Here is an 18,307-nt window from a genome sequence, read left to right as displayed (position 1 = left end):
CCTGCCACCTTTGTCAACCCATTTTTGAAAAGTTAACTTTTGATGTATTTGATTGTGGGCGTCATATCTTCTTGATCGAATGTGACACATAGTTGTCTTGCAGATTGTCCTCATTTTCTTTCTGAGTCTTTTCTGACCATAGTCGGACCCCTGCGTTTTTCACCTCTTGTATTACAACCCCTTTGTCCATTAATGCGAATTATTTATGTTTTAACAAACACGTTTTTGGTGGATCAATACCTCTTTTAAATGATACAAATGATGAAAACAAAATAAAAGATAACAAAAATGAAAAAGGTTAGTGAGGTGAAAAAAACAATCATGAAAATAAAAGTCCTACCACACATGATATCTACCCCACATGCTTATTATTCCTACCCGAACATGATCTCTATCCCGCAAGTTAATTTTGAACAAGTCCTAACCGCATAAATTTCTAGTTCACTTGCTTTGAACAGAAAGTAAAGCAGAAAATAATTCTGGCATCTTAGGGTTTGAAATGAGGTTTTGGGGTGGGCTCTAACTCCTTCAAAGTCTCCCAGTTTAGTTCTAAAAAATGGTATCCGAGTTCTCTTTGCTGGTGCCCCATTGGGCTTACCAGACCCTTAGTCCTAAACCCATCACAGGCTTGTGTGGACTAAGTTAAACTCGAGAGGAAACATTCCCTTATGCCCATACGGAGAATAAATTCACACAAAGACATAAGGTATATGAATCCCGAAGGCTACTTGCTAGGCCCACACGGTGAATAAATTCACACGAAGGCGTCGCTTTCACCCCCACTTAAATAGGGTTCGGAGCTCGGGTATAAAGCCTTAGACGAAAAATCTTTAAGGGCTGAAATCATTAGAAAACGGTTAGTATAACTATTTACTTGAAAAAAAATAATCAAAGATAAATAATTGGAATCGAATAAATAAATTAAAATTTAAACTTGTAATTTTCGCTAAAAAAAGACAACCGAAAATTAATTTCGGCCTGACTCACTTACCTGTCCCCAACGGAGTCGCCAAGCTGTCGTAACCGTCTTTCGGTTGGGCCCCAGAATTGGGCTTCGACTTGAAAAATGTGTATTGGAGTCGCCACCGACCATTTTAAAACGAATTTAGGTGGGTCGGACACCATCTTACCTGATCTGCGTTTTTACCAGAAATGTGTCAGGTTCGGGAGTCGGTTACGGTCAAGGAAGGATTAGCACCCTTGAACCGCCCTTTCGGTACCAATTAATTTGCTGGTTGTCTTAGTTGCGAAAATTCAAAATTAAAATTAAAATTTAACAAACCCGATTCAAATTACTTACAATTAATTGATTTGAATACCCTTAAAAGATAAAAACGTTTGACTCGTAGCAGAGTATAAAATCGAATTAAGATAACAAGTGTGCAAACGTGAGAATAATAAATAAAACAAGAAAAAATGGAAAATAACAAAACACGTAAAAAATAAAAAATAAACAAAATGAATAAAATGTTAAAAAATAAAGACACAGATAAAGGGAAAATATTAATGGAGTAAAAAAATAAAAAAGGTAAAAGAAATTAAAAGGGAATAAAAATATGTGTACATATAAAGTAGTATTTACTAAAATAAATAAAAATAATAAATATATAATACTAAGTAAAACAAATAAAAAATAAAGATATACATAATATTAAAAAAATAATAGAAAAAATAAAATAAAGTAAAAATATAATATATATAAATAAATAAAACAAAAATAGAATATTAAGAAAATATATATAAAAACGTATAAAATATAATATTAAGAAAATATATATAAATAGTAAATGGAGAAAATTAATACATCTATATATATATAATGATATATATATAATAAAAATAATATAATATAAATAAAAAAGGAATATAGTAAATAAATAAATAAATATAATTAAAAATATATATATAGGGGACAAAATTAATATAAAAGTAAAATTAAAGGGTAAATTTTAAGGTAAATTAAAGATTAAGATTGACTTAGGGGGAATATTAAATACTTTAAAAAAATGAGTATGCCTCGTGAATATCTAGGTTCGAAACTTCGAAACCCTACCCCTTTTTGGTCATCGGCGCAACCCACGCTTTGGGTTATTCAAACCAAATCTCAAGAAAAATAACATGCACATGCGAGAAATGAACGAATCAATGTAAAAAAAGATGCTACTTTTATTTCCTTTTCGAATCGTTTACAATAGTTTTGTCTTTGTATTTTTTGTGCTTTCCTCTGTATCTTGTATATAAATCGTGTCTTACAAATGGGGAGGATTACATGTATTTATAGTGAAAAAAACTAACTATTTTTAGAATCCTATTAGCAATAGAATCTTAATGCAACTAGACTCTTTGCTCGGTTATTGCACGTTTGTTGGTGTGGTTGTTGCTTTAAAAGATATGGTGGTGGAAGAGTCCTCTTAGGAGATGAACTCTTGCTAGTTCTATCTTTTAAGAAAATGAGTGTCTACAAAAGGTTATTCAGATTCGAGTGCGAGTGTGATATAATGTACGTGATGAGCACAAGTCTATACTCATATATTGATATGCATCAAACAAGGTTATTTAGAATCATTTCGGATCGTTGATCTCTTATGGTCAAATCGAATCACGTCATGTCGTACCGGATTTGAATATTGTTCGAATAAAAATTTTCAAGTTCGGGTCAGAATTATCTTCAATAAGGTTTGCAGGGCTATAAAAGTTGGATTTCACATGGAAGTAGTAATTTGGTCGTGGAAAGGAAGATCATAAAGGCGATGGCTAGAAGCCAACATAGACTCAATAATCTCGATCTAGAAGAAGATGTAAGATAATGATAATAAATAATTTATCTTTATTTTTTTTTCTAATTCTTCTTAATTAATTAATAATTTAATGATGCACATGGCAGATTATGTGTTATACTTGAGGAAATATAGATAAACCTGGGAATACTAAGATGCTTGAAAAGCCTAAACACATTGAAGACAGACCAAAGAAAGCTTTGGCTTATGAGAATGCCAACATTTTCAACCCCTTAGGTGTGAAAAATGCCATAGAGAAACAAATCAAAGTGAATCCCTACTTGAATCTTGTGATTTTATGTGTACACGGTAATATATCGGACATGGATATGCGTCCGACATGAATATTCTAATTCATAACATATTGTAATGTGCCTAGATTGTTAAGAAAATGTCACTGGAACTAAGATAGGAGCAACGCGAAGTGAAACTGGAAATCGAACGTATAGAGAAACAACTTAAGCCTATGAAAGACGAGGCGTTTGTTTACCGTACTCGGCGATTGGAGATGTTGACGCGGAAGGAAGCAGCCCAGCATTGCATTTTGAAACTGAGGCAAACGTTTGTTGAAATGGTACCAAGTTACCCTTAAGTAGTTACTTGTATCCCTACAATAGCTCAGATTATCGCGATATAAGAAAATTTGTAAATATTACAGTTTGAGGTTTAGAGTTTAGGGTTTATACATAGATGAACGTTGTCGTAACATTTTTACCTACATGGTTATTATCCATATATCGATTCAGAATGGAAAGTATGATGAATATGTGTCAGTGTTGAGCAATGCCAGAGAGCTTTCCAGGAACAAAGATATTGCTGCACTGAGGAAACTCTCACGTCATCAGGTTTTATTTCTCAGACCAATTTTTTTTTTTTATCATTCTGATGTTTGAATTCATCAAAATTTTCTATACAACTGCATAATCTGGTTATTGTTTGTCGCAATTATAAGCCAGTAAGGATGGATCGAGGGGTATAGGGATGACCGGTCTCATGAAAATTAAAAACTAATTGAAATGTAAATTAAAGTATGTTGAAATTGACAAAAATGGAAAAAAATAATAAGGCAAAATAATATTTTTCCAACTTTATTGGTTTAGTCATTTTAGTCCTCAAGCTTTTTTTGGGGTCAAATTAGTCCAAATGTGATGGAACTGTAATGGATCGTTAAGCTGAAATAAGTTGTTTGTCCTTATTAAAATGTTGACAACAACTATTTTGTTATTTGCTTCCATTTTATCAAAAAATATTAAAAAAATATAAAAAGCCGATGTCCATATTTCAGTAAGGATAATATAAAAAATTAAAACATTTTGATAACGTGGAAGAAAAGGATAAAATAGATAATGTCAGCTTGACAACGTTGTTATTGTTTTGTCACTTTTAGGTCAATTTAATAAAAAAAATTTAAAAATTCAAGGGTTAAAATGGCTAAACTAAAAAGTTGATGAGCCAAAAAGTCATTCCACCAAATAATAATGTAGTGAGAAGGTGGTGGCAAAAGAGTTGATTCATTACTTGGCGTGGGGTGCAAGGGCTTTCGGGTTTTTAATAAAAGCATTAAGCCTCGCACCAATTCTCAATTCAATCATATATATATATATTTGAAAGGCCACATCCACTATATCCAAGGTAAATGTATGATCATTTCTGATTTTCTATATACATCTTTTTGATTTCTTCGTATCGAACACCTATCCGTATTCGATTCTCATCCGATTTTGCGCCGATCCATATTCTCGACTTCTTAGCTTCTTGTATCTAACTTGAAAAATGCAGTGTCATATATACAATTTTGAGAATGAATCTGTTTAACTGCATCAAAACAATATGCAGGAACATCATGGCAATGGACGACTCGGAAGCTAATTCAACACTGCCGGTTCTTATTCACGAAAATGAAGAACATGAAAAAGTGATTTACGATCGAATTCATTGTTCTAAAAAGATTCGTCGATTCTATTTTGTCAAGTTTTGGCCATATAAGGACCCTGATGAAGTATCCGAAATTGCAGAAGCAGAGCAGCTGATTGAAAACTTGGACTAAAAGTTAAATCAAATGCGCCGAGAATACAAACTTACAACGGTATGTATGTATGTAACGACATTAAATCTTTATTATCTATATTCAACACATATTTGAACATGAGTAAGGAAATTTTGGACAGTTAAAGTGGATCGATACACGTTCACAAATCGATCATCTAAACAATCGGAAATCAAGCATTTCATACAGATTGGAGTGGCAAACGAGGATGTTGTTGGATCACCTGCAACTTCAGTTGCATAAGCTTCACTTAGCCAGCAACATTCCTCATAAACACAAAGGACAACCAAATCACACTCGAGTAAGTTTCTCGTTGCTCGGATTTTGACTTGAGTGTCGGATATTTGGATGATTATATCACTTTACTTGTATCTCGACATGCATCCGACACGGATATATTGGATATGCAGGGCTTTCGAAGCTGGATTTCACATGGAAGAAGTAATTTGGCCGTAGAAAGGAAGCTCATAAAAGAAGTGGTTAGAAGCCAACACAGAGTCATGAATGATCTTGATTTAAGCAGCAGCTCATTACAAGAACAAATTGAAGAATTTGTAAGATAATAATCATAACAATTTATTAAACTTAAAAATTCTTAATTAATCTTCTTTTAATGATATCTATGGCAAACTAGTTGGCTTAGTTGGGGGAATATAGACAAGTCCAGGTATACCCAGATGCTTGAAAAGCTCAAACAAATTGAAGAGAAAAAAGAGAGCTTTGGCTGATTCTGCTAAAGAATCCAACATTTTCATCCCCTCAACTCAGAGAAATGACATCAAGGAGCAAATCGAAGTAAATCCCTACTTAAATCCTATTTTTCGTGTCATCTTCCTGTATTAGACATACGTGTTCTCGATCATTTTAACTATATATATGTTGATAAATATATAGTTTGTTTAGAAAATGTCACTGGAACTAAGAGTCGAGCTACGCAATGTGGAATCGGAGATCGAGCGTTTATCGAACGAATTTGATCCTTGGGAAGAAAAGGATTTTGTTTATAATCATGACACTTGGCATTGGGAGATGTTGAAGCAAAAGGAAGCAGCCCAAAGTTGCATTTTGAGACTGAGGCAAACGTTTGATGAAATGGTACCGAGCTAAGTTTCGGATTTTAAGAATATATATATGAATCAATCGAGTTAAGCTCCGGGTTTCATGTATATATATTTGTCGTCGCAACATTTTTATCTCCGTGTTATCTGTTGATTCAGAATGGCATGTATGTTGAAAATGTTGCACTGTTGAGCAATGCCAGAGAGCTTGCAAGGAACAAAGATATTGCCTCACTAAGGCAACTATCACATCACCAGGTTGAAGAATTCATGTCGGAGTGGAATCATCCTTATGTTAAATCTTTCAGATTTAATTACGAGTTTAATATCTTAAATTCACTACTTAAACGCAGATTAAGCCAAGATGAACGGATTGAATTCCAAGACGATGATCGAGAAACACTTTGATACATTGCGGATGGATCTAATATATGTAAGCTGGGATAAACAAAGACTCTGATGTACAAGACATTAATGGTGATCTCTATGATGCTAAATTACGAGAGCTGAACTGTTCCATTTTCAGCCTCTGTTATTGATACGAGGCATTAACCATTCTGATAAAAATACATGGTAATGCCAGATACATATGCATGCATATATTACATTAAAGATATCACAGTAAACCCGACCTCCAAGACTAGAACGGTCCGACTGCATTTTTTGCTGCAATAACTTTGCTAACCAATAGCTTCCACTTAGTCTCGTCTTTCTTGCATTGCTGCTGAATTTTCTCCTTAAAATGCCTATGAAACAGGTGAAGGAGATGATCAAATCAGCGGAATTAGATGTCTGATTAATTTGTCATCGTTGATATGGACTATAATGACCAATCACAGGAATCAACGGTTGCTTACCTGCAAAGAGGAACCTTGCAAGAATCCGGTTCATTGCAAATGCGGGAATGCAGTTCGAGAAGCTGCCACATGCGCTTGCAATGATTGCATCCTCCCGGGACCCGACTCTTACAACCGGAGAAATGACGAACTAAAGCCTCGAGTCCCTTACAAGCCGGGAAATTGCAGGTAACTTGATTTCCTTTCAGCACTTTGTCACGAGGACCGATCGTTCGACAACCGTCCTTGCAAATGTGAAGGAGAGCCTCCATTGCCTCGTGTAATTGCAAGTAGACCTTTTTCTCTTCTATTTTCCTCTGCCTCTCTTGCTTTCTCTTAAGGAAAACAAAGCAATAAGTAAAGCCAATGGTTTTTAAAACAAGCCATCTACTAATGTATAAGCGTAAACCGAGAAGGGTTCGACTTACAGAATCAGCTTCAACAACGCACTCTACGAGTTCTTGCTCGAGAGCCGGATTAGCACGTTTCATTACTTTCCACCCTTCAGTCGATGATACAGATTTGAAATCCTTTACGACCATACGAATGCAAACAAAAGCCAGCCTAGGTGCATCACAATTCCGGGCTAACTGAAGGACATCGATCATGTTTTCTCTGTTAAGCCAGCCCTGCTCCAGTAAGCTAATACAGACTCTTTTCAACTGCAGAACCGAGTAGGCATGCGACAACACTAATAGATGGAGAACAAACTTCTTCAGCTCTTCCTCTTCATAGCTGCATTCCATATCGAAAAAACATGAGTATACCAGGTTATAACTCGGATAACCGAGAAAACCGAAAATTTCCTAATCAAAAAATAAACATATAAGATGCAACAAATTTCATTGCAGTATCATGGCATAACAACATCAAAACATACACAAAGTTGCCATATTCGGTTTTGATTTCTGATTAGAACATACATGAAACTGTCATCAAAATGATTTCGAACGTACCGGGATGAATATAAAAAACGAACAAACAGTCGGACGGCATCGTGAGGTACTCCGGGAATTTTGATGTATCTCATGCCTTGCTTGACTTTTGATTGGCCGATCATACTGCTCAGCACAGGTGATGCAGTTCTCTGCATAAAACATTATACATATAGCTTTGATTTATAAGGAAATCGAATTAAAGCTCGAATTCCCATTTCCGAGTCCGTTCAATAAACAATTAAAAGCAAATATAATTGAACTGACCAGAACAACAGAATGAGCAGGAACATATGATCTGTCCTCGGTGACAATGCAAACATCTGCACCATAACCATCCTTGAAAACCTTGTCCCACATATCCATTGTCTCCTTCGGGGCAAAGCAGCACTCGAGCGGCCTTCTCGGATACTTACTTCTCGTACTGATATTACTCGGAAGAGGCGGCGGTTTGGGGATGTTACAACTACTAGACACCAAATAACACTCCGGAGCTTCCGGCACAGGAAAAGTATCAGCCAGATCCACTTCCTCTCCGTGTGCAGTCGATGACCAAGTTAAGGTCTCAATATGTGACGACATCAGGGCAGAATCGATAGCTGGTGAAGCCATGAAACATAAATTCTTACCAGAACACCTGCACTAAAAAATCAAACAAAATTGCAAATGAGCTACAACTGCAGTAATTAATCAAGTTTATAAATATGAACTTGGAGAGATGAATATACATATATATACAGAAAATTCATACAAATATATAGATTTCATTAAATGGAATCTTAAGGTTGCACCGTTTCATGTCAAAATCTTATCCGACAAGGAATGTTTGGACTTGAAAACTTAACAGAATCAAACAGGGAAAGTATCAACTGATAAATGTTTCTTAACGGTTGCCTACCTTTAAGGCTAGATTTGGTAATTGATGTAAGAAAAATCAGTCCAGATTTTGCCGGATCTTCTTCGGAGTATTTAATGATCTACAAAGCTGAAGAACCTGAACCAAAAAAAAAAACACTTGAAAAAAACTAAAAAAATATATCGTTACATCACATATAAATTAAATATTCATTAAAATATATAATAAAAAACACACACACAGATTTATAGTGAGAATACATGAAAAATGATTACAAAAATGGAAAAAAATAAGAGAAAATGATTCTTTTAGAAAATATTAAAAACTTACCTTTTGGATCAAACAGCTAAAGAAAGTGGTATTTGGGAGAGCATTGGTATTGTGGAGCTTCAAAAACGACGGAGTTTCGGTGCTCAGAGAAGGAGATATGTGTTCGTTTATGACGCCAAAGCGAAGAAGACGAGAGAATTCAGAATTGAATAAATAATAATATTATTTTCTGCTAAAAATGAAGAAGGCGAGAGAACTTATCTCGTGATAAATTTAGAAGATTCAACTTCAATATATCGTATCATTATTTTCTACATTTTACGTCAAAGTTTTCTTTTTTTCCAAAAGATTTCTCGATTTATTTAATAATTATAATCAAAATTGATCACTATAATTTATAACGAGTTTGATAATTAAATTTTATTTAGATAAAATTCATTTATAATAAAATTTAGATAAATTTCATTTATAATAAAATTTAAAATTTTAAAGTAAATAATGACAGATTTTAATAAAATAACTTGTTATGTAATTAGAATTTTTTAAAATATTTTAGAATTTAATTAGCTTATTCAAAAACTTTAAAAGGTATAATGAGAAGTTTTAAAATTTAGAGATTTAATATAAACTTTTCAACATTGAGGACTAAGGTTCAGTTATTGATATTATGATTAGTTTATAATAATAAGATTCAAACTTAAAATTTTATAATTTTTAATCTTAACTTTACCATTAAGTTAATGTATCACGGATTTTATGTTTACTTTTAATTATTTTATGAAATGTATGGTATAAACATTAGTATATTTCTTCACAAATTAGGCTTCTATTGCTATATCAAAACCATGTGTTATTTTATTTTGAAATATTACAGTAATAAAATTTAATAAAAGAAACCAATTGTTTAGTCACTGAATTGTAATCATATTTTTATTTGAATTACTAAACTATAAAAATTCCAATTATAACATTTAAGCTCTAAAAGTAAAATTTGATCGATTTTAAATTAAATTTTTAGTCGAACTCAAACTTCTTATGACTTAAACTTAACTAGAGATGATTATTAGCATTTAATTTTAGTAATCAAAGATTAAATCCGTCAAATATAAAAATATATATACTAGATTTGAAATAAAATCAGAACCATTCAATCTCTCGTTAGTTACAAAATCTGATTAGGGTTTCTCTCATAGAAATGGACACGTAAGTGCAATATGGAGTCTACATGTCATAGAAACATACAATTTCTGACAAAGGCTAAACTGGAATGTCGGCAAACTTTTATCTTAAAACAATGCTAACTTTGATGCAAACTTTTTCCTTCTTTTTCCAATTAGTTTTGCCTTTTAAATAACTTTACTAAAACTTTAGACCTACTAAAAGGTATTTTATATTTATATTTAATCAATATTATTTAAATCAAAACAATTAAATAAAAAAATCGATAGTTCGACCAGATTAATTAGGGATGTTAAAATAAATATAGAATGAACTGTTACGAAATATAAAAAATAAGAACAAGAAAACGACAAATATTTTTAATTTTATATAATTTATTAATTGAACTAGTAAATTCTGTTAAACTAAAAAAGTTAACAACATGATTGAATAAATCATTAACTATCTTTACATTACTTTTAATCATCTGATCTACATAAAAAGAGAAGATAAAGGCTTTTTATTCTCGTCTTTTTTTATTCCTTAGTGGTGTGATATAAGAAAAATGATGACTTGAAAAGTTCTAAAAATGATAAAAAAAAAGGAGAATTATTAATAAAGCCCCGAGTTTTTTTAAAAATAATAATAAATATTAATATTAACATTCAAATAAAAAAGTAATTCGACCTACCTAAAAATGTAACTCACTTTAATGTAATTTACAATCTTTCAATTTATCCGGAGACGATATTATAAGAGAAGAGATGGGACGCGAGTGTGACATATGTACTAGTTTCATAGAGGGTGGGGACCACCTCGTAGTCGTCACACGGCCATACATGAACCCACCAATACTACATGCACACGTGGATAAGATGATTGATGAGATCGCGTAGAAAGAGAGACACGGAAAGTGGGGCGGTTTGAAGAAAGACAAGGAAAATGACATGCTAGATTCTATTGTCCTATCATTTTAGTAGATTTAATTTTATGGGCTTGTTATTTTCTGTTTTTTATAGTTCGATCCCTTCCAGCTCAATTGATAGAGCACAAGACTTTTAACCTTGTGGTCGTGGCATCGAGTTCCACGGAAGGCATTTCATAATTCGGAAGTCTCCTACGAAAGCAGCTCTCAACCTGACGTTGTAGACAGCCTATTATCATACATTCCCTTATCCTATTAAAGGGTCTCCTAATTTTTTTTATTCTTGATCATTCTTTCAAAGTTTTTCCCCCCTTGGCTTTTTTGCATTGAAGAGTCGACCGAAAGCTACTTTTTCCAACTCATGAATATAAATAATTCTAAACACCATCAAGCTACACTTTAAATAAGTCATTTAAGATGTGTCCTTATCGGATCATGCACCGCAAGTACATCCAACATACAGCGTTACTCTCTAAATTATCCCATCTATAAACAACCTAGCCTTTTCTTTATGGTAACGGACCAAAGAACTTGTATTATCATAGATGAAACGTGAAATCTAAAGCATCTAAACACAGAAAAGCAAGGTGACCGATTGAGATAAAAGAGTAGCAAAATAGCTATCAACTCTTCCTTTCTGAACCTTGCAGAGACAATAAAATTTTCAAAGGAAATGTTGTGAACATGTATATCAAGAGCATCTCATCAAACTTGTCCAAAACTTACGATTCAATAATTGAACATTAAGGGTAATTACATACCAGTAGTTCACATAAGCTTCCACTGAAAGATATTGTTTCATGGATTTGTCCTCGAGGGAGACAATAAATATCATCTCGGTCCAATGCAGAATCAATGGTGCAACAAGAACTCAAACCTCGCTGCTTAATTGGAGCCCGCTGAGAACTGAAAACTGAATATATAAATACAATTCTGTTTTTGACCAAAACACTCTATTTTGGCTTACTTCACTATCCACAATAGCATGAACCAAGCATGCCTATGAATGGAGTTGCTGAAGTGCATACCTGGATTTATTAGAAATATCATCAACGTCTAAAAGCGTTTCTTTCTGATTCATAACGGCCTTGTGAATAATGTGCTCTGCGACGGACACTCTCTTCTATTGTTGAGCTTCCTCCCATCTCGGCACCGTAAATGCTTTTATGAGCAGCATCCAAGAAGTTTCTGCCAGTAGATGTGCTGGACACTGTAGCCTCTCGAGCATCATTCTCCTCCTCCTTTTTCAACCGTTTCCATCTTTGCTCTTCATGCAACTCAGCATCCTCTTGCATCTCACGAAGCCTGGCAGCTCTCTCCTCTTCAGAAAGTTTAGAGGTGCCACCCCGGCGTCTGTTATCCCGAGGTGCAGTGTCTCTATGGTCAGAAGATGGTCTATCTTTTTCTTGATTTTTATCTGCTTCAATCCTTCGTGGAGCTTGAGAAGAATATTTATCGTGCTTAGACTTATCATGGTTCCTTTTACCATCATCTCGATCATCATATTCATATTTCTGCCTGCAGCGATTCTTCTCTCGACTTTCTGCTTCCTTCAATTCATCTTTCGAATCTGACTCAATTCTGCGATAATTGCCCTCTTTATCTGACCTCTTGTGATAGTCAAAAGCTGGCCTATCTTTTTCTCGACTTTTATCAGCCTCAATACTTCGTGGAGCTTGAGAAGAATATTTATCACGCTTAGATTTGTAATGGTTCCTCTTAACATCATCTTGATCATCATATCTGTATTTCTGTCCGCGGAAACTCTTCTCTCGACTTTCTGCTTCTTTTAATTCTTCTGAGTCTGACTCCTGATAGCGGCCCTCATTATCTGACCTCTTGTGATGGCGATCTCTATTTCTTTTGTCCTCCTTAGAAATGTCATCTTCAGAATCTGAATGGTGTGATGAAAGTTTTCGCTGCTTGGAACTACTTCTCTGGTGCATCTTACGGTGTTCCTTATGATAAGGTGATTTTTCCTTTTTTTTCTTTTCTACAACCTGTTAAACAATTAATCGGAAACAAAAGTATGATTAGTAATTACAATAGTTAATCTCATTGAACTATACAATAGACAAAGTAATTGCAACTATTGATGGGTTCCCTACCCCTACTTAATCAGAAATCATATTCCCTACCCCTACTTAATCTGCTAGAGAAATAGAATAGATAGATAGCATACCGATTTACGAATCATTGCCATTTGGACGGGGTTGTTCTTGATGCGGGCAAGAGCTTCTTGCTCGCGCTGGCGAATCATAAGCAAGGGATCCGAATGGAGCTTGCGCCAGGCATCATTGGCTGAGTGAGGTTTGTCCTCGAACAAGGCACCCGGGGCAGAAGACTGGTTGGCTGAAGAATCCGTAGCCTTAGACGACGGGAGAGCCTCTTCAAGAGCCTTAAAACCTGCACCGCTGCCTCCAGCTGCGGAGCTACTGGCGCCTTTCCCAACTGCAAGCCCAGAATCGTATAGGAAATCCAACCTCTCCTGCTTCCTGCAGAATTGAATTAAAAGAAGAAGAAGAAGTAATTAAACTAAAACCCTAACCCTAAACTCGAAAATAAAAGAGGGGAAGCCAAGGAAATAGACGCACGGGACAAGGCCAGCTTGTTCCTGGAGAAGACGAAACTCAGAGCGTTCCCTCTCCTCATGAATCTGCTTGCGAAGCTCTTCCAATTTCTTCTGCTCAGCCTCATGCTTCTGTTCCGCTTTCCATACGTTTTCGATGTTCCTCAAACTTCCAGTATGCCATCCTTTCTTGTTCAGAAACTTCAACGCCATTCTGTTTTCAAATTTGGGATGCTGAAATCAGCCAAATCAATTACCCGCTCCTCGAATACGCCTAATTTAAATCTCCTATGGCTATAATCAGAACCTGTATAAGATTGAACAAATTTAAATGTAACCCTAGCAAATAACAAGTTGAACAAATGTGCAATTTACCCTAGAATCATTAAAAAAAATTGAATTGCACAGCTGAGAGGAAAAAGAACATACCCAATTGAAGCCGTCGAAGGGAGAATTATGGAAACAAATTCGATGGTAGAGAAATTTGAAGGAATCACAATCGAATTTAAACTTGGACTATCCATCCAACTTGCTCGGGTCAGGTCAATTCATGCTCACCCGGCCCAACTCCTACACCTAGTTCAACAATAAAATAATATTTTGATTAAATTTAAGGATAAAGTTTACAAATAGTTCCATAATTTTTAGGGCGCTTGTATTTTGGTCACCCAACTTTTGAAACTTACAATACAATCATCAAACTTTTAGTTCGTTTTCAATAAGGTCTCTTCCGTAACTCTCGTTAGTTTTAGCTGGCGTGGCACTTAACTCATGTTAACTCCCCCACCCCCTTCTTCTTCTTCTTCTTCTTCTCTCACCTCCAATCACCCCACCTCTGGTCAGCAGTGGCTCACACTGCTATCATCATCTTCACCTACGTTACCTTCCGACCACACCTCGACCCTCGATTCATACTTACAGTTTGTCGTTTGTCTCAAATCGCAAGAAGACCGTTCGAACACTCATCTTTGATCTCTGTCATCAGTCGTCAATGACCATCATTGTCGGTACCAGTAGGAGCGCAACCCCATTCCGACCAAAACCCCTCTAACCACTCGCCTAGACTCAGCTCTGTTCATTGTGGAGATAGTCCCAAACCTCGTCAGAAAACTCCAACGCCTCTTTTCTGTTTTCATCAATTTTTGCCCGGTTGGGTCATCCGTTTGCCACACCGCCACCACTGTTGAATTTCTCACACTGTTCTGACCAAAACCCAATCAACCGTGCCTCCTCACCATCATCCCTCCTCTGTCCGCCGTTGATTAGGAAGAATGAGAAGCAGAAAAGAAGAAGGGAGTAGGGTTAATGGGAGTTAAGTGCCAAGTCAGCTAAAACTAACAGAAGGTAACGACATAGACCTTATTGAAAACAAACTAAAAGTTTGATGATTGTATTGCAAGTTTCAAAAGTTGAGTAACCAAAATGCAAGCACCCTAAAAGTTTGAGGACTATTTATATACTTTACCCTAAATTTAATATATATATATATATATATATAGACTGCCTTGATCCAACGAGTTGGTGAGTTACTCCAGAAACAGTGGAACGTAAAACTTTTTTACGTTAACTGTGAAGCTAATGAAGTTGAAGATCACACATCAAGAGAAATATGAGGCTGGAGCTAACGGTGTTCCAAACCCCGCCTGCAGAAGTTAGGCAACTCCTCACGCGTGAGAAAAAGTTGGAGTAGAGCCCTTTCACACCGCTTTGCAGTGTTCTATTGTTACCCCCCAAAAAAAATTAGGTTCGGGTTGATTAAAAAATATTGTACGAGTCCAAAGCATGTATCAGACTGTCAGTCACTGAATATTCTACGAGTTAAAAGCATATATCATGTTGAAATGGTTAGCAGTTGTACATAATATATACATATGTTAATATTCGAGTCACATTCTATACTAATGGATGTCAATTCCCCAAACGTTTATCCTTCAAAAGACTCAAAGCAACCTTTTCCACTACGATTTTCATCTCCTAAACCATGAAACCCGAATTACGTGGCTCCGACATCAATTCGACACTATATCGGACAGCTGCGATGAAGGCGGATTCTCGAAAGCCAAGAACATCGGCGACTACCTGTACGGCTACAAGCTGCCGCGTCAAAAACCCTAACAAAACTCATCATAAAATACCAAAATTCACCACATCCCATTGACCGCACAATCTACTATGCTTTCCTTCCATGAGCTCTCGATGTCGCCAACGCCAAGTAATTCGGCATATTCGGATCCGATTTCTACGCAGGTGTGTGCTGTGAATTACATATTTTACTATGCTCATCATGGGCTTTTGAGTCCTCAGGTTTTGTCGTCGGTAGAGCCGATCGCCATCCCTGGTTTTCCGTTGCTTGAGCCTCGAGACATGTTGTCGTGCATCTATGTCGCTAGCTTATATACATCTTATTAATTTGCAGTTAGCGTTGAATCAGTTCTCTATTGCAGACAAAGCCAATTTCACTATAGTTAATACCTTCTACGAGTTGGAACAAGAGATTAGTTCGTTTACTTTTGACTATATATACTATGGGTTTAACCAAAAGTTCCAAATCGTTAAAAATGTCGAGTTACTTGAAATTCAAGTGTTAAAAGTTTGGCTTAAACTCTTAAAACATAAGAAGCAGGAATATTAAAGAATTACTTGATGATTCATCCATTGATTAAAGTAGAATTATTATGTATATTTACAGCAAAACTAACCATGCTATCTAATAAAACTAACTGCCTCTAACTAACTAATTTGTTGCTAACTTCTACATAAACTCGATCAATTTTCAATTTTAACATTCGAGTTTATTTAGAGAGAAAATTTGATCTACGTAAGCTAGAGATCGAGTTTATTATTTGTTGTTAGACATAGTGATTACAAGGAGGCAGGAGAGGGTGGCTTGGACTGGGGTTACAAGGAGGTTTGGCAAGATAGAGTTGTTCATGGAGTGTTGTTGTATAGGTGGATTGTTTGTATTTGTATAGTGACTGCGTTAATTGGGAGGGATGCTGCTGATTCTTGTTGTATTAGGGTTGGTTGTTGTCTTGTGTAATTTGTAACATCTCTCTATTTCTCTTGGGTAATAGAAATTCACCGTTCATTAAAAATAAAATGATAGCAATTAATATAAATAAGATGAATATGAGCTTTACTCTTTAAATTAATGAAAATTAATTTATAATATATAATTTTTAAAAGAAATGAATGGATGTTAAAATATAGACGGAAGTGATTGATTTAATAATGGAGATTTGATGTTATACACTTTTCAAGTTTACCGTAAGCAAATACGTAAGCAATTAATAGACTGTTTTTATCTTTTCCGTCGATTCCGTCTGACTTACACAGTCGGTCGATTCAGTATCCAAAGTGTTGACAATCCCATCCTCCTACTCGGATCAAAGACTCCACAGCCACCAACACTATGACCTCAATCGTGTTAGTCTTTCAATTTTTATATAATTTAAATATTCTCTTTAAATATTTCATCGATGATTTAATTGTCTATCTTTTATATTTTTAAAGTAATTTTTTAAGAAATTTATATTTTTTGATATAAAATTTTATGTTCATCTCTATCTCAAATTTATTTACGTCTAATTCAATAACATGACTCCTCTTACCATTCACTAAATGAAAGAACTTGCATGGGGTTTAAAGCAAACTGAGTTCGACTTCTTGAGGGTGGTTGGATCATCCAAATTAGATAAAGTTTCGGATGGGTTCGTCAAAGAAATGGGTGTTAAGGCCTTGATAGCTAACTGGATTCATCGAATCAAAGTGCTTGGTCGAAGTCGACGACGGAAGCCTTGCGTTTCAAGGTGCCAGCGGTGGCGATGCCATGATAGAGAGACCAAACCACGATTGGTAAGCTGGTCGAAAATGGTTGGAAGGTCAGAGTTGGAGTTAAGGTCGACGAGGATGGGATCGTGAGCCGAGATGAGATAGAGGGATGCATTAGACTAGTTACGGGAAAAAAGGGAAGGAAATCAAAGGGAGTGCAAAGAAATGGACGGAATTATAAAAATGTCAAGAAAATTTTGAAATTTATAAAAAATAAAAAAATATTTTTCCAAATTATATAATTTTAAAAATATTAAAATTTCTGACTTATAAAAAATGCTTAAAAGTCTTAAAATATTTTTGAAAACTCGAGTATTATAATTTCTAAAAACATATATATATACTTTTAAAAATAAATTCTGAATTTTTAAGATTTTTTTTCTATTCATTCTAATATAAGTACAAAATGATATATATATATATATATATATATATATATATATATAACTTAGTTTGTTTTTTAATATAATGCGTGGCCAGAATAGGATCAAACAAATATCATATAAATAGACCAAACGATATCAGTTGTTTCGTGTACAAGATTGACATATGATAATTTTGTCCGATTCCAATTTCGTGTGATTGGAAATCATCTCATTAGGAATTATCTAAAAGTCTAGTCTAATACATCATATTTAATAAACATAAAATATTTTTTTAAATAAGACTAATACCATAATACGAAAGTTAACGATACAACTTAGATAGGATTGGGATTAGATTTAAGATGTGTCAAATAAAAGACGATAGAGTTTAAGATAAACTACTCCATTAGTCATTTAATTTTGGGTGTGTTCTATTTTGATCATCAAACTATTTAATTTTATAAATTTAGTCATTAATGTTACACTTTAGTACCAATTTAATCATCGATCATTAAGTTAATAACATAGTCAATTTTTAATTGGTATATTTTTGCATTTAGCCCCTCTCTATGTTGAAGGTTTTGGGGTGATTGGATTAAAGGTGATAGTATAGGGTTAAAATATCATATAATAGTAAAAATACTTTCAAAATATAGACAAATGAAAGGACCAAAGTCATT

At 34.6% G+C, this 18,307-nt stretch overlaps 4 protein-coding genes and 1 pseudogene across 6 annotated transcripts; 3 read left to right on the top strand and 2 right to left on the bottom strand.

The window, feature by feature from the left end:
* The first annotated feature begins 4,771 nt into the window (after positions 1-4,771).
* Positions 4,772-5,618, top strand: LOC120218136. The gene is made up of 4 exons (XM_039215105.1): positions 4,772-4,863; positions 4,946-5,125; positions 5,235-5,378; positions 5,454-5,618. Exons 1-4 carry the CDS (start codon positions 4,837-4,839, stop codon positions 5,550-5,552), a joined length of 450 nt encoding a protein of 149 aa, XP_039071036.1. The 5' UTR covers positions 4,772-4,836; the 3' UTR covers positions 5,553-5,618.
* Positions 5,619-5,722: 104 nt separating this feature from the next.
* Positions 5,723-6,290, top strand: LOC120218028 (proton pump-interactor 3B-like). The gene is made up of 2 exons (XM_039215029.1): positions 5,723-5,919; positions 6,042-6,290. The coding sequence occupies exons 1-2, from the start codon at positions 5,731-5,733 to the stop codon at positions 6,288-6,290; spliced, it is 438 nt and encodes a 145-aa protein (XP_039070960.1). The 5' UTR covers positions 5,723-5,730.
* A 33-nt stretch (positions 6,291-6,323) lies between these two features.
* LOC120218131 (BTB/POZ and TAZ domain-containing protein 3-like) lies at positions 6,324-8,937 on the bottom strand. The gene is made up of 7 exons (XM_039215102.1): positions 8,840-8,937; positions 8,574-8,647; positions 7,921-8,297; positions 7,675-7,805; positions 7,147-7,453; positions 6,740-7,053; positions 6,324-6,628 (listed from the first exon to the last, which is right to left on the bottom strand). The coding sequence occupies exons 3-7, from the start codon at positions 8,263-8,265 to the stop codon at positions 6,523-6,525; spliced, it is 1,203 nt and encodes a 400-aa protein (XP_039071033.1). The 5' UTR covers positions 8,266-8,297; positions 8,574-8,647; positions 8,840-8,937; the 3' UTR covers positions 6,324-6,522.
* Positions 8,938-11,357: 2,420 nt separating this feature from the next.
* On the bottom strand, positions 11,358-13,919 carry LOC120218129 (pre-mRNA-splicing factor CWC25 homolog). Of its 3 annotated transcripts, XM_039215101.1 has the most exons (6): positions 13,861-13,917; positions 13,457-13,719; positions 13,045-13,357; positions 12,517-12,862; positions 11,891-12,279; positions 11,358-11,768 (listed from the first exon to the last, which is right to left on the bottom strand). In XM_039215101.1, exons 2-5 carry the CDS (start codon positions 13,642-13,644, stop codon positions 11,912-11,914), a joined length of 1,215 nt encoding a protein of 404 aa, XP_039071032.1. In that variant the 5' UTR covers positions 13,645-13,719; positions 13,861-13,917; the 3' UTR covers positions 11,358-11,768; positions 11,891-11,911. The 3 variants fall into 3 exon arrangements, with proteins under 3 accessions (XP_039071032.1, XP_039071031.1, XP_039071030.1); XM_039215100.1 differs by having other exon boundaries at positions 11,891-12,862; positions 13,457-13,738; positions 13,861-13,919; XM_039215099.1 differs by having other exon boundaries at positions 11,891-12,862; positions 13,861-13,916.
* A 1,121-nt stretch (positions 13,920-15,040) lies between these two features.
* On the top strand, positions 15,041-17,443 carry LOC120218027 (annotated as a pseudogene).
* The last annotated feature ends 864 nt before the right edge of the window (positions 17,444-18,307 follow it).

This window comes from Hibiscus syriacus, unplaced genomic scaffold (assembly GCF_006381635.1).
Source record: "Hibiscus syriacus cultivar Baekdansim isolate YM2019G1 unplaced genomic scaffold, ASM638163v2 tig00110195_pilon, whole genome shotgun sequence".
NCBI lineage: Eukaryota > Viridiplantae > Streptophyta > Magnoliopsida > Malvales > Malvaceae > Hibiscus > Hibiscus syriacus.
Note: the sequence above shows the minus strand (reverse complement) of the source record. Positions and strands in the feature narration are given on the sequence as shown.

Excerpts from the sequence above, each read along its gene's own strand:
- LOC120218136 (XM_039215105.1), top strand. The coding sequence starts at position 4,837 with ATGCGCCGAGAATACAAACTTACAACG. Across the intron at positions 4,864-4,945 it reads GAGAATACAAACTTACAACG|TTAAAGTGGATCGATACACG; the intron begins GTATGTATGTAT and ends AATTTTGGACAG. Across the intron at positions 5,379-5,453 it reads AAGAACAAATTGAAGAATTT|ACTAGTTGGCTTAGTTGGGG; the intron begins GTAAGATAATAA and ends TATCTATGGCAA.
- LOC120218028 (XM_039215029.1), top strand. The coding sequence starts at position 5,731 with ATGTCACTGGAACTAAGAGTCGAGCTACGCAATGTGGAATCGGAGATC. Across the intron at positions 5,920-6,041 it reads GGCAAACGTTTGATGAAATG|AATGGCATGTATGTTGAAAA; the intron begins GTACCGAGCTAA and ends CTGTTGATTCAG.
- LOC120218131 (XM_039215102.1), bottom strand. The coding sequence starts at position 8,265 with ATGGCTTCACCAGCTATCGATTCTGCCCTGATGTCGTCACATATTGAG. Across the intron at positions 7,806-7,920 it reads CTGCTCATTCTGTTGTTCTG|AGAACTGCATCACCTGTGCT; the intron begins GTCAGTTCAATT and ends TGTTTTATGCAG. Across the intron at positions 7,454-7,674 it reads CGTTTTTTATATTCATCCCG|CTATGAAGAGGAAGAGCTGA; the intron begins GTACGTTCGAAA and ends TATGGAATGCAG.
- LOC120218129 (XM_039215100.1), bottom strand. The coding sequence starts at position 13,644 with ATGGCGTTGAAGTTTCTGAACAAGAAAGGATGGCATACTGGAAGTTTG. Across the intron at positions 13,358-13,456 it reads GAACAAGCTGGCCTTGTCCC|GAAGCAGGAGAGGTTGGATT; the intron begins GTGCGTCTATTT and ends TCAATTCTGCAG. Across the intron at positions 12,863-13,044 it reads TGGCAATGATTCGTAAATCG|GTTGTAGAAAAGAAAAAAAA; the intron begins GTATGCTATCTA and ends ATTGTTTAACAG.